Source organism: Suricata suricatta, chromosome 12 (genome assembly GCF_006229205.1).
Source record: "Suricata suricatta isolate VVHF042 chromosome 12, meerkat_22Aug2017_6uvM2_HiC, whole genome shotgun sequence".
Taxonomy (NCBI): Eukaryota; Metazoa; Chordata; class Mammalia; order Carnivora; family Herpestidae; genus Suricata; species Suricata suricatta.
Window position 1 is genome coordinate 5,965,800 of NC_043711.1, and position 15,253 is coordinate 5,981,052.

The 15,253-nt window shown below is 52.2% G+C and overlaps 1 protein-coding gene across 1 annotated transcript in view; it reads left to right on the forward strand.

Moving 5' to 3' along the window:
- Positions 1-15,253, forward strand: part of INSR (insulin receptor) — a 107,386-nt gene that overhangs the window by 68,109 nt on the left and 24,024 nt on the right. The window contains exons 6-10 of the mRNA XM_029916523.1: positions 1,897-2,111; positions 3,009-3,135; positions 4,970-5,220; positions 6,670-6,837; positions 11,049-11,250. Coding sequence (XP_029772383.1) covers positions 1,897-2,111; positions 3,009-3,135; positions 4,970-5,220; positions 6,670-6,837; positions 11,049-11,250 — 963 coding nt within the window. The remainder of the gene's footprint in view (positions 1-1,896; positions 2,112-3,008; positions 3,136-4,969; positions 5,221-6,669; positions 6,838-11,048; positions 11,251-15,253) is intronic.

Consider the following 15,253-nt stretch of genomic DNA (forward strand, 5'->3'; position numbering starts at 1 on the left):
CCTAGGATTGTAGTGCTTGGAGAGACCCTTCCCGCCTCCTCCTCTTCCTCCCTTTCTCATTCTGCGTTTGGGAGTCGGTGTGCTGGGCTCCCAGCCTTGGCCGTCTCGCTAGCAATCTTCTGCTTGTGGCTGAGCCCCCACTCAGCCCCGGCTTACCCTCAGGCCTGTGTCTCTGGCTGGCTGACCCCCAGAAACCTTGAACACAACACGTCCAAAACGGAGCTCCTCTCCTTGCCCCGGCTGTCCGTTCTCATTTCTCCATCCACCCCCCTTGAGGTCTGTTGACTCTACTCAGGTCAGTAAAACACCGGAAAGCCAGACTGGCTGTGTATCAGGCAGCTGGAGACGGACTGATGAGTGAGAGGTCTGAGGGAGGCTGTCCAGCAGTGCTGTCGAGGTCTCAGGTTCTGTCCACCTTTGTGCTCCTCATGGTCACAAGAGGGCTGCCTCACCCCCAGCCTCACGCCTGTGGAGCTGACGAGGAAAAGGGGAAGGACAGAGACCCAGACTGGCTGACTGTCTCCTTCACACAGCCTGCCCAGAACCTCCCGCACTCTCGCCCCCAACACTGATTCCTGCTTTTGGCTTCTTGGATCACGTGGCTACTGGCGGGTGCAGGGGAGGCTGCATAAGTGAATACTTATCGTCGTCGGTCTGTCTGGCAGAGGAAGACTGGGAAAGGGGCCATGCCTGACTTCTGAGAAGCCAACTCGCCGAACTGTTCAGAGGATCTTCTTCTTTTTTTTTTTTTTTTTAGTGTTTTATTTACTTTTGAGAAAGACAAAGACAGCATGAGGAGGGGAGGGTCAGAGAAAGAGGGAAGTACAGAATCTGAAGCAGGCCCCAGGCTCATGAGCTAGCTGTCAGCACAGAGCCTGATGCGGGGCTCGAACCCACAGACCGTGAGATCATGACCTGAGCTAAAGTCGGACGCTCAACCGACTGAGCCACCCGGGTGCCCTGAGGACCTTCTTGAATCACCTACCAGCTCACACTGATTTTTCTGCCATAAAACTGCCTTTTGCTGAGGCTCAGACCTCTCATTTGGATGGTGCCAGTGACCTCGCTGGGCATCCTAGCATCCGACCAGCACCGTTTAGCAGAAACAGGACAGAAGTCACACGTGTGACTTTAAATGTTCTAGTAGCCACGGTGTGAAAACTTGAAACGAAATAGGTGGAGTGAATTTTTGGTAGTGCCTTTTACTTAACGCGTTCCATCGGAAATGTTATTTTGACATGGACTCGATACAGGAAAACGATACCGAAGATTTCTTACATCCTTTCTCCGTATGTGAAGGCTTCAAAATCTGTTTGTGTTGCTTCCAGTACAGTCACAGTGGCCACGTTTCAGATGCTTAGTCGCCAGATGTGACTTGTGGCTTCTGTCTGGGACAACACAGGTCCAGATGGCTTCCCCCTTTCCCGTCTGTCATGTGCTGGTGGCCCACTGATCTCCTAAGGCACCGACCCAACCCAGTTAGTGAACCGTTCTGGAACCCTCCTTTGCCGAGGAAGGTCAAGTGCTCTTGGCTGTGTACTGGAATGCCGTGTACTGGAGGGTTTTGCCCGCTGTAGTCTTGGGGCCCGTCACCTGTGTCCTTCCCTGGGTCCACCTCAGGTGCCTCTGCGTCTTCATTTCTTCCCCTCCTCAAAACCGTATCTCAGCCCACTGCTTACCCTCCTCCCCCGCAAGACTGAGCACAGACACCTTCCTGGCCATGGAGACGTCCTCAACTTCCCCTCTTCCTCGCCTTTCATTTAACACTTAACGAGCATGTGCCAGGCCAGCGGGAAGGACTGGGGATGTCGCACCACACACAATCGACTCTCCCGCCAGCCTTGGCGTTGGAGGTGACCAGCCGGTGTGTGACTGGGTTTGTGTGTGTTTCCCTAGGAACTACTCTTTCTACGCCTTGGACAACCAGAACCTGAGGCAGCTGTGGGACTGGAGCAAGCACAACCTCACCATCACTCACGGGAAGCTCTTCTTTCACTATAATCCCAAACTCTGCTTGTCAGAAATTCACAAGATGGAGGAGGTTTCAGGAACCAAGGGGCGCCAGGAGCGGAATGACATTGCCCTGAAGACCAATGGGGACCAGGCATCTTGTAAGTGGCGGTGCCCTAGTCCTTCCAGCCCGGAAGTGTGGCTTCCCTCCCTCTTGACCCTGGCACTGCCCCCCGATGAGCTAGAACAACTCTGTGTTACGGACTTTCTGAAATACTGAGCATGGTTATATCTTATCCCTGACTGCAGAGATACAGTGCCTGACCCTGGGAGATGCCACATGAGCACTGAATGAGTGAACGAAATAATGAATGATACCTCCTTGTGTATGGCCTCGGCTCAAATGCGATGGCAGAGGCTGCAGTCGCTGTAGCTGGAGCGTGCCAGCTGACTGCTCTCCTCTGACAGGTTCTGTCTCGAAGGAGTGTCTGAGCCCTGAAGTGTCAAGGCTTCCCCTAATACCCACATGTGGAGTTGGTTCCTTGTGGCAGAATGTGGGAATCCAGGGCAGGGTGGGGAGAGCAAGGTTGGGGTGGAGGTTGTGGGAGGGCTTGCGCTGCAGGCGGAGGGAATCAGTCTTTCCGAGATCCGCGGGCTCTCTAAACTCACGAGGCGTGTGTGCCTTTGCACTGGGGTTATGCCTCCTGACACGGAAGGCTTCCGAGTCCACACCTGTGATGGAATTGTGGCAGGACAGATGTAACTCTTGAAAATCACTTTTCCCAGTAACCATTGGCCCGTTGTCCTTAGTTCGGTGCTGACCGCCGGTACTCGGTTGAGCATCTGGCCAAGTCGCTGGCTTGTGGTGGGGGCCACCTCGCATGACCAGTTCTTGCCTCTGCGCACCGGGCGAAGGCACGTGGGAGTGAGCCCCCTCAAGGGAACAGCAGGTGGACATCCCCCTTCTCATGGACGCTCTTGGAAATGTAGGATCCCGTGCTTTGGGCTGAAACAACTTTTTGACACTGATACTACCGTTGCTTTTTAAACTCTCCTAGGTGAAAATGAACTACTTAAATTTTCTTACATTCGGACATCATACGACAAGATCTTGCTGAAGTGGGAGCCGTACTGGCCCCCTGACTTCCGAGACCTCCTGGGCTTCATGCTTTTCTACAAAGAGGCGTAAGTTGAAAGGATAAGAGCCGAGATTCCTCCATCTCCCCCCTCCCTCTGCAGTAACCGTCAGAGGTTCCTTTTGACCACCTCACGAGTCGACGGCATGTGAAGTTCCTAACATCCCAGTTTCTCAAAGCCAGAAACTGAAGCAGGTCTCATTTGAAGGTCCAGATTGGCCAGTTTCCTACAGCAGCATTCCATTTTGCCGCATTATACATCTCACCAAGATATCCTTAACAAAATTTGCTCAGTCTACTCAGTAGGTTTCTACATGTCTATTTCTTAGTCCATTTTGCATTCTTCCCGACATTTAAAGGATTGTGGTAAAACATATATAAAATTGACCATTTAAATATATCTGATATGTTCCCTATTCTTTCTGTCTCTAGAAATTTCTTGTCTTCCCAAACTGTAACTCTGTCCCCGTTAAACAACCCCTGGTCGATTTTGAGTACAGTTGACCCTCGAGCAATGCAGGGGCGAGGGGTGCCGATGCTCCTGCTGCCCGTGTAGTCAAAAATCCATATATAACTTTTGACTCCCCAAACACGTAGCTACCAATGGCCTACTATTATTGACCAGATAGTAGGCTTACAGATAATGTAATTCGTCCATTAACACATATTTTGTATGTTATATGTATTATAGACTATTCTCATGATAAAGTAAGCTAGAGAAGAGAAGATGTTTTTAGGAAAATCATAAGGAAGAGAAAATGCATTTATAGTCCTGTGCTGTAAAAAATAGGCACGTAGGTGGGCTCACGTGGGTTATCCTGGGTTGTTCAAGGGTCTACTGTGCTGCAAATAATTTTGTAAAAATTTTCTTTTAAAAAACTTTTTAAATGTTTGTTTATTTTTGAGAGAGCATGAGCAGGGGAGGGTCAGAGAGAGAGAGGGAAACACGGAGTCCGAAGCAGGCCCCACGCTCTGAGCGGTCAGCACAGAGCCTGTGTAGGGCTTGAACTCACAAACCGTGAGATCATGACCTGAGCTGAAGTCAAGATGCTCAATGAACTGAGCCACCCAGGCGCCCCTGATTTTATTTTCTTTTAAAGTCTATTTATTTATTTTGGGGGGAGAAAGAGAGAACATAGGGAAGGAGCAGAGAAAGGGAGAGAAAGAGAATCCCAAGTAGTCTCCACTTTGCCCGTGCAGAGTCCTATGCGGAACTCGAACTCACGAACCAGGAGATCATGACCTCATGGTTCAGGTCAGATGCTTAACTGACTGAGCCACGCAGGTGCCCCTTATTTATTTATTTTTTTTAAGTAGGCTCCACGCCTAGTGTGGGGCTCAACACGGGGCTTGAACTCAGAACCCTGAGATCAAGACCTGAGCTGAGAGCAAGAGTCAGATGCTTCACTGACTGAGCCACCCAGGCGTCCCTAAAGATTTTATTTTTAAGTAATCTCTGTACCCAACCTGCAATTCGAACTTACAACCCTGAGATTGAGTTACTCGCTCCACTGACCGAGGGGAGCCAGCCAGGTGCGCCCCCGACATCTGAAATTTTAAAAGTGGTGATAATATTCACGTTAATCACCATTCCGTCTCTGAAGAGTATTATGGGTCAGAATGTGTGCTGAGGAGTCTCTCGTGTAGTCTTGCCAATAAAGCATCAAGTGTCCTCATCCTCACGATTGACATAATTGGAAAACTGAGCTATAAGGGAAGTGGTCCCTTCTCTTTGGGACCTCGGTCATGTTTCCTTGTGATATAGACTGTCAGTGAACAGGACGCAGCCTTCCAGGACGTGATCACTGTTCCCGCTGCCTCTCTCCGTGCTCAGAGTGACAGTCAAGAAGTAATAACCGCCTTGTCCTGCTTTGTCTTGAAAGCCCTTATCAGAACGTGACCGAGTTCGACGGGCAGGACGCGTGTGGCTCCAACAGCTGGACGGTGGTGGACATCGACCCGCCGCTGAGGTCCAACGACCCCAAGGCGCAGAACCACCCGGGGTGGCTGATGCGGGGTCTCAAGCCCTGGACCCAGTACGCCATCTTTGTCAAGACCTTGGTGACCTTCTCTGATGAACGCCGCACGTACGGTGCCAAGAGTGACATCATCTATGTCCAGACCGAGGCCACTAGTAAGTGTTTATTACATGAATGGAAATCTTGCCTTGAACAGGTTGACACGGTGATGGAGGAAATGCTCTTTTATGTGGTTATCGGCTTTTTTAAAAACTTAATCAATCTGTTAACTGTTTCTATATTTTTGGGAGAGAGAGAGAATGAGTGGGAGAGGGGCAGAGAGAGAGACAGAGGACAGATGATCCGAAGCAGGCTCTGTGCTGACGGTTGGGGGCCTGATGCTGGGCTCAGACTCATGAACCGTGAGGTCCTGACCTGAGCCCAAGTCCAAGCTCAACCCACTGAGCACCCCCCTGCCTGGGGCGCCCCATGTTAATTGGCTTCTGAAAGGGCCGGGCGGGGGGTTTATAATTGCAAAAGACAAGGAGCAACAAGTCGCTTGAAGAGGTGTGTGTGTATTCCTCCCATTATGGAAAATTTTCAAATACTCACCAAAGCGGAAGTAAAATGAACCCCATGAACCATCTCCCCGCTTCACCAATTACAGTGTTTTGCCATTTTTATTTCATGTCTGTGCCCCTTCCCCGTCCGTTCTGGGGTGTGTGTGTGCCTGGAGTATTTCATAGCAATTCAGTTGCATTTTTGTGAAGCCTAAGTCCGTCTCCTGTGGTGGGTTCTCAGCCCCGGGGCGGTGCGTCTCCCCTCCCCCGGGGTGCTTGGTGATGTCCGGAGACAGTTTTGGTTGTCATGACGATGGACCTGGGGCTACACGCGGCATTTAGTGGACGGAGAACAGGGGTGCTTCTCCGACAGCCTGCAGTGCACGGATTACGTGGCCCCGATGGCCATGGGACTGGGGTCCGAAGCCCTGTCCCCAGGAACGCGGCCCAGACTTCACGAGCCAGCCCCAGCGCTTTTGGCTGATGTCCCTGCCTTGTGTCCTTCAGCAACACAAAAGGACTTAACAGTTTCTGGAAACTTCTAGCTTCCTCTGCCTTGAGTCCTCCACCCCCCACCCTTGACTCCCTCAGCCTCCTACACTGTTGAGGGTCAGGCTTTGTGGAGCCCAAAGGTGGTGCGTTTTGGGGGAATGTTAGAAGAGCCGCCGCCCCCTTGATCAGGATAACTGGGATCCTGGTGCTGTCGCCCCACGGCTGGGTTCCGTTCGGGGCGAACGTCAACCGGGAAAACGTGAGTCTGTCATTTCCCGCGATCTACCTTTGCTCCAGCGTCTTTCCAGGGCCTAGGACAGAGCGGCCTGGCCCCCAGTCGGAGCTCCCTGCATGCTTGTTGCATGAATGAATGAACGGCACTGCGATGTGTGTACGCGGGGACCAGTGTGCTCACCGGGCCAGCGTCCCCGCACCTCCGGCGTCCCCTCGCGTTCAACAATCACTGCGGCGAAAATCCCCGTAACTTCTCCAATGCGCGTGTTCCTTCTCACACCTGCCCGCCAGCCGGTCGCCCCCTGCTCATGGTGGGCCTGTTTCCTTTCTCTTTTGCAGACCCTTCCGTCCCCCTGGATCCGATCTCGGTGTCCAATTCCTCATCCCAGATTATTCTGAAGTGGAAGCCTCCCTCCGACCCCAACGGCAACATCACCCACTACCTGGTGTTTTGGGAGAGGCAGGCGGAGGACAGCGAGCTGTATGAGCTGGATTATTGCCTCAAAGGTGAGTGCCGGCGGGGTGTGGGAGCGGTTGTGCTGTGTGCACACACGGACACACACACACACACACACACACACACACTCCACAGCCTCTCGTGCAAAAACGCACAGACACATTCCTAAACCGGACGACACCCTGGAGACTCATGTCAAAACCAGAGAGCTGTCGCGTCTTGGTACCATTTCCTTCTGGAATTTTCTCCTCCTCCCCCGTTTCCCTGTGGAGAGACAGCTGTGTGAACCTGCAGGGTTTTTGTGCCGAGCTAGGAGTGGAGAGGGTATTGGCCAAGTCAGGGAAGCGTTTTAGCCCCTAAATTTAGACCCTTACGTTTCAAGGATTGGAGACAGCAAGGAGTGATCATCTGTTCTCTGTGTTTCCATTAAAAATTGATGCTAGTGATGATTTCCTCTCCCCCAGTCTATAATCTTGTTTGCTTAACAGTTTTCATCCATTTGTAGGAAAGTAGAAAATTATTTGAGCCTCAAACTAGTTGGTATAAGTTAGTTTAAAATTAAAAAAGTAAAAAATTAAAAAAATTTTATTTAGTTTTGAGATAGAGAATGAGTGAGTGACAGCGGGGGAGGGGCAGAGAGAGGCAGACCCAGAATCCGAAGCAGACTCCAGACTCCAAGCTGTCAGCACAGAGCCCGACGCGGGGCCCGAACCCCCAAACCACTGCGAGACCATGACCTGAGCTGACGTTGGATGCTTAACTGAGCTTAAAATTTTAAAACTGGATTGAAAACAAAAAACCAAACAAACATCAAACCGGAGAAACAGATGTCATTTTTTTCCCCTTTAGCCTTTTTGTTCCCCCCTTGGTCTGTTTGTTTCTATGTTTGTCTGTATTTTTCTTTATATTCCTTTGAGTTAGTGATTTCCTCAGCCTTTGACCTTGGCCGCAGAGGCTCAAGGACGGCTGGCGAGGCGTGGCCGGGCCCCCTCACCTGCTGTAGGTCTTGGGCGAGTCACCGGCCGCCTCCTTTTTGGGAGTAGGGGCGGGAGGCCAGACGGCCGCCGGGAGCTGCCGCAGCTCTAAGATCATGTGCTATATGTGCGCCAGTGACCTCATTCCCCGCCTGAGCCAAGGGGTGCAAACGTGATTTATCTCCTCAGATGCTTTATATAACTCAAGAGCAAGCACATTCCTGGGCCTCGCTGTGAGCTCTTGGCCCTGCATTCGAGTAACCAGACCCACCAGCAGGGGCCCTTGATGCTTTCCTTTCCTTGTCTTTCTTTCCTTCTTTTTTTTTTTAAAGAGGAACAACTTTTATTCTGGAAGTCTAAATCTGTCATTACAGTATGGCTATTTAAACATGGCGCGGGGGGCCTGGGTGGCTCAGTCAGTTAAGCGTCGGGTTTGGCTTGGGTTATGATCTCACAGTTCATGAGGTCGTGATCTCAGAGTTCGTGGGTTCAAGCCCCATGTCTGGCTCCATGCTGACAGCTCAGAGCCTGGAGCCTGCTTCGGATTCTGTGTCTCCTTCTCTCTCTCTGCCCACCCTCCCCCTTCTTGGGCTCTGTCTCTGTCTCTCTCTCTCAAAAATAAACATTCAAAAAACCCACATGGCTTAATTTGTCATAATCACAAAGTTTATGTAATTAAAATCAACTTTCTAGGGGACAGATTTTATATGATTCCAACTCACAGGGGTCGGTCCCTAGATGAATGAGTCCCATCCACAGAGCCAGCGAGTAGATAGTGGGAGCCAGGAGTGGGGGAGGGGACGGGGAGTCTGTGTTTCATGGGGACAGAGTTTCAGTTTGGGGAAGATGGAAAGTTCTGGAGGTGGAAGGTGGGGGTGGGTGCGTGACAGTGTGAACGTGCTCAATGCGCCTGAGCCATGCATTGGTAGAAATGATGAAGGTGGTAAATTTTATGTGATGTGTATTTTACCACGATTAAAAAATACACAAAATAAGTAGGCTTACTAGTCCTGACCAGTAGTGGTTTCCTGTTAGTATCATCAGTGTTTCCCCGTCTTCCGGGAGGGTGAGTTATAAGACACTGAAAGGTAAAATCGTAAGATATTGGACCTGTCCATTGGGATGATTTTGACGCCCACATACGCTGTAAAGGGCTTTCTCACAGTCAGGTAGGTAATGCATCCACTACTTCATATTTTAATCTTTTCTGTGTGTCTGAGGACTTTCAAGTTCTGTTCACTTCGCGTACTTTAGTTATACGCTACGGTGTCATCAACTGCATTTTTATCTTGCCAGGGGGGCACAAGTGAGCGAGGGGCAGAACGGTGGGGGGAGAGAGAAGTGGGGCTCACTCAACGTGCGGCTCGACCTCACGAACCGCGAGATCACGACCTGAGCTGAAGTCAGATGCTAACCCACTGAGCCACCCGGGCGCCCCCAGCTGCATTCTAAAAAACTGTGGTAGAATAGACGTAACATAAAGCTGGCCATCCGAGCCGTTTCTGAGCGTCCAGCTTGGTGCCATTAAAGCACGTCCGCACGGTTGTGTGACCGTCGCGACCTTCGTCTCCAGAACTTGCTCTTCCCCCCACACTGAGCCTCTGTCCCCTGAAGCATGGAGTGTCCCAGCCCCTGGCCCCACCATCTGCCTCCCGTCTCTGTGGACGGGACTGTCCTGTGCCCCACTACCTAGATTTTTACTGCATGGTCACAGAAACACCACGTGACGCCAAGTGGCCTGCGCGGGTGCCCGAAAGGGAACAGGAGTGAGGAGCTGCGTCTGACCTGACGCAAAGCCCTTTCCTCTCCAGAAAACTCTCAGCACCCTCCCCCACTCAGGGAATCCTACCTTTTCCTTCCACCTGTGGTGCCCCCGGCAGTGCCTTTAATGGTTAACCCAGCCAGGTTAACACACGTCAGAAGTAGTTTTTACGAGTCCCTTGTAGGCTTTCACAGCTGTATACATACTTGGGCTTCCGAGTGGATACTCACCATTCACGGGAAGGTACTTGGAGCCCATTGTCTCCAGGGCGCATTGAAGGGGACAGCAAGAGTGCTCAGTGGCCCCTGGGAGGGGCGGGCAGCAGGAGAGGTGAGTGTCCGGGCACTCGTGGATTTTGCCTGGAGAGGAGCTTTATGCTGCCAGTTGTACCAGAAGCGTGACCGTGTCCACACGGCGGGCGGCAGGCACCCCTGGGATTGGACTCACGGGTCAAGATACGGCCAGCGTGGTTCTTAAAAAAAAAAGAGCAACATTGGGGGCACCTGGGGGGCTCAGACGGTTAAGTGTCCGACTTCAGCTCAGGGCATGATCTCGTGGTTTGTGAGTTCGAGCCCCGCATCGGGCTCTGTGCTGACAGCTCAGAGCCTGGAGCCTGTTTTGGATTCTGTGTCTCCTCCTCTCTCTGCCCCTCCCTGCTCATGCTGTCTCTCTCTCTCTCTCTCTCTCAAAAATAAATAAACTTTTAAAAAAAAAGCAATTTTGTGTTTTACCTTCCAGAAGTTGTTCTTTTTCTTTTTTTTGATTGCTTTTTCTGTGCTTATTTTTTTTTTAATTTTTAAAATGTTTTCATTTATTTTTGAGAGACAGAGAGAGAGAAGAGAGACAGCGTGAGCAGGGGAGGGGCAGAGAGAGAGGGAGACAGAAGCCGAAGCAGGCTTCAGGCTCCGACCTGTCAGCACAGAGCCCCATGTGGGGCTTAAACTCACAAACTGCGAGATCATGACCTGAGCCGAAGTCAGACACTTAATCGACTGCGCCACCCAGGCGCCCTGGCCCCTAGTCTTTCTTAAGCCCCACCTCCCACCATCCTGTCCCTCCAGTTGTCCTTCCGCTCTCATTCTCTACTTCCTTTGGGTTCCTGGTGTGTTTGTCATGCCAAGGACATTCCTGCCTCAGGGCCTTTGCACTTGCTTTTTGCTCCATCTGAACTGCTTTGCACCATGGTCTGTGCATAGCTCACCCCTTTACTTAAGTTAGGACTGCTCAGCGGTCGCTTCCTCCGAGACCTCCTCATGAAAAACAGCATCCCCAGACATCCTCTGCCCGTTTACCCGGCCCGCTAACTCACGGTGTACGTACTTATCAGTTTATTGTGTATCCCTCCATCCCCGAGCACTGGATCGCAAGTTCCACGCAGCAGGGACATCCCTGCTTACTGTCTCCAGCCCGATGGGGAACACGCTGACCTGCCCAGGTGTCCCCTGTGGGCAGACCCCCTCTGCCGTGTGTGTGTCGTGGGGTCAGGGCAGGGACGATCTGAGGTCACCCGCTCTGCCCCTTCTAGGGCTGAAGCTGCCTTCCCGGACCTGGTCTCCGCCGTTCGAGTCCGAGGGCTCCCAGAAGCCCAACCAGAGCGACTACGAGGAGTCTGCTGGCGAGTGCTGCTCCTGCCCCAAGACCGACTCCCAGATCCTGAAGGAGCTGGAGGAGTCGTCTTTCCGGAAGACGTTCGAGGACTACCTGCACAATGTGGTTTTCGTGCCCAGGTCGGGACTCCTCGCTGGCGTGGTGCCGGGGCTCCTTCCCTGGGGAACGAGATGAGGCGGGCGCCCAGAGGGTGGGCAGGTGGAGGAGGGGATGCGGGAGAAACCTTGTCAGGAATAATCACCCCAAATGGGGAAGAGTTAAAAAAACAAAACAAAACTCCCCAAACCCTCAGCATTTGCTGTCCCACGGGGCCCAAACCCTCCATGCCATCCAGGCCACGGGCCTCCGCCCGACTTCTCCAGTGAGCGCCGTTAGGGTAGGCCCCAGGCTGCTTGTCATCTGTGCAACCGTCTCATCCTGGAAATTTCTGTGGCATCTTCAGAACCTGGAGGAGGAGGCTTCTCCTATTTAAATACGTTGGGTTTCCTTGGTGCCTGAAGGGACTTGCTGATACCAGTCAGCTGTCTCTGCCTTCCCTGCAGGCGGAGACGTTTAGGTACAAGTCGTGTTTCTTTCGAGGCCTCAAGCTTACTTGTCTGCCAAGTGCAGATAACGGCGGTGACTATTTCTTAGGACAGTGAGAGCACATGAGTCACCCAGGCTTCTGAGCCTTGACACTAGCCCTCCTTTGCTGGGGGGCTGTCCCGTGCGCCGGAGGGTGTCCCCAACGTCCCTGCCCCCAGCCACTTGTCACCAGGAATGCCATGTGCATCACAGCAGTTTGTGACTTCCTGCAGTCACTTCATTTGTGTTTGAGAGAGAAGGAGAGAGAACATACCGGGGGGAAAGAGAGAGAGAGAGAGGGAGACACAGAACCTGAAGCAGCTCCAGTCTCCGAGCTGTCAGCACAGTGCCCAGTGCGGGGCTCGAACCCACAAACTAGGAGATCATGACCTGAGCCGAAGTCGGACACTTAACCAACCGAGTCGACCAGGCGCCTGCCTCCAGTTGCTTCCTCCTCTGTGGCTCCAGAGCCCGGGTTTCTCAGCTGCTGAGTCATCCGCCCCAGGTTGTGGCAGCCAGTGAGCGACTGTGGGGGGGGGGGTCAGCCACCCCTGTCTCACTCCCCTTACAGACCTGCACAGGTGGGGTACCCAGAAACCTCTGAGGCACTGGGCCATTTCCCAAGTGGATCGAAACCCCAAAAGGCTGACACTGGGAGAAAAGAAGACTCTATGTTGTTGTTTTTTTGAGAGAGAGACAGCACGAGCAGGGGAGGGTCAGAGAGAGAGGGAGGCACAGAATCAGAAGCAGCTCCAGGCTCTGAGCTGTCAGCACAGAGCCCGACACGGGGCTCGAACCCATGAATTGTGAGATCGTGACCTGAGCCGAAGTCGGACACTCAACTGACTGAACCACCCAGGCGCCCTGAAAAGAAGACTCCAGAAACTCCAGAATGGGTCCTTTCAAATGCCGACCGCCACTTCTCATAGGAATAGACGTTCCCCCAGAACCATCGATAGGTAACCCCCCCCCCACGATTCTTTCTCCCGTGTTTCCTCGGACCCTGAGTCCAAGCGAGCGCCTCGTGGGGCCCGGGCGCCGAGGCAGCTGTGCTTTCACCGCTGAGAAACAAAACACTGTTGAACTTGAGCAAATGCCTGTGTCACTTGTGATGTTTCAATGTAATCACGTCTGACGTCCAAGGGGGACCCTGGCCGGCCCCGTCTCCGGGGGGTACCTTTTCGGGTTCTCGCCCCTCCTCCTGGCCCCCTTCCCGAGTTCTCTGCATCTGCTGGAGAAGATGTGATTCGCACGGTGGGAAAAGTGGTCCATGGTCAAGGGCAGGGCGCCCGTGGTCTGCTCGGGGGAAACGGGGCTCCCAGAGCGCCTGAAGGAAGAGGTCTCTCTGAAGGAGTTCTGTCTTGTCCTCAAAGTGGTTGGTTTTGTTTCCACAGAAAATCCTCTGCAGGCCCTGGTGCTGAGGACACTAGGTACGGCCCAGCCGCGGGATGTCCGCGGTCGCTGGCAGCGGCTCGGTGTGGGGCCGGCCGGCCAGACGGGGCAGGGAGCATGCTGTGTGCCTTTGAGAGTCCAGGGGCTTCTGTGGCTTGATGCATGTGACCATCTGCTCACGATGGCTTCCCAGGTTCATACATTAACTGCCTTCACCCTGAAATGAGATCTGGGAATGAATGTTGGGGAGAAAAAAATCTTCACTAACAAATCTTACTAAAACATAGAATCAAGGGGCGCCTGGCTGGCTCAGTCCATAGAGCATGCGACTCTGGATCTCCAGGTCAGGAGTTCAAATCCCACATTGGGCATAGAGTTTACTTAAAATAATAATAAAACACAGAAGTGAGGGGGTAATTTCTGGGTACCTCTGAGATGCCACACATCTCCCTCCACGCATCCGCTCGCGAAGTGTTAATTTCTCAACATCGACGGTGTGAATGGAACTGTGCCTCGTTCCCGGGATCTAAACCACATGTGGCAGGTCGTGGAGAGACGGATGTGCAGGCAGGATGACTTTATTTGGGGTGACAGGTGTGGGATTGCGGGCGTGGGCAAAGGTGTGCCATGTCACTGAACCCGACTAAGGACGGGCAGGCTTCCCTTGGCCTCGTGTCCTGAAGAGCAAAGGAAGAGTGTCCTGGAGGAGAGGAGAGGCCGAGAGATGCTGGGGGAAGGCAGGGCCTTGGGACCAGTCATGGTCTCTCGGGAGGGGGGGGGGCAGAGGGGAGGCTAGAAAGGCAGATCGGGGCCATGGGGAGGGATTGCATTCTCTCTCTCCTGGTGCGGTTCCTGATTTTCGGGCATATATGTGTGGCCCTGGTCTGACCTCTAGTGGCCACTAGGAATATAACCTATAGAAAAGAAAGGCCTAGAAATTTGAGGCTTTGGTCCAGACCCGGCTTTCTCCATCTCAGATGTACTGACATTTAGGGCCAGATCGCTGTCAGTTGCAGGGCCCGCCCGGTGCTCTGTGGGGTGCTGAGCGGCGTCTCTGGGCTCACAACGCCAGGAACCCCTTGTCCCAGAGTAGTGACAACCAAACATGTCTCCTGTCATCCCACATGTCCTCTGCCGGGCGAGGGGTCCGGTGGGAGGTTGTGGAGTGTGGAGGCCGTGGAGACCGAGGGCCCAGAGCGCGGTGAGGGGGAACCGCTGCACATGCATTCGGCTCGTTTGATGAGAACTTTCCACGTTTCCTCTTGTTGTGCGGACACCCCTTGCTCAGTCCCTATCCATGAGGCACCAGCGTCCTGGTCAGTTGGGGAGGCCCATTTGTGCCTGGATGAAAGGGTTCTGAATCTTGCTGACATGGGTCTATCTTTGGTTTCCGCCCAAGAACGTCACTGGTCGTTTGACCTCACAGAAAATCGTAGCCAGCGCTCCTCCAACCCGCCAGGAAGGGTTGGTTTTCTGACCACACATTTTCTGACGACAGTAAAGACTAAAAATTGACCTCAAGCATTTGAACAGAGAACTTCTTCCTGGTGATTTAAAGTCAGTCACTTTGATACCTTTTGGGAGAAGCAGACCTGGAGACTTTCATTAAGTCCATTTGGAAAATAGTGGAAATGAACCCCGTACCTTAAACTTCTAGAACATCAGCAGCGCTCGGCGTTGATACAAATTAGTAGCCTTCAGTGATCTTGGAAGTTAAGAAACAACTCAAAAAGGTGAAAATGCAAATATATTGTGGGGGGTGGGAAATCAGAATCGCTGAGCCTGTAAATCTAAGGAAGGATTTAAACCACAAATAACTAGAAGTAAGGCAGGAGACATAAAAGTAGGGTCAGAGGAAGATTTTAATGTTGAATTTCCCGGACTGTCTTGTGTTACTCAATTTGAAGCTTTTAGTGAGGAGTGAAGTTTTAATTTGATCTGATTCTAGAAGAGATGGAAAGATTAAATACTCTAATTAACCTTGGAAAATGACTAAATATTACATGTCAACACCTAAGAAAAAGTTATGTCTCAAAAAGACCCTGGACCCAGAGAGTTTTACAGAATTTCTTTGAAATTCTGGAAGAGTAGCTCTTTCCTGTAATGTAGAAACTTCTCTGAGCATAGAAATCTATGGAAATCTTTCCAGGTCATTTTCTGACACTA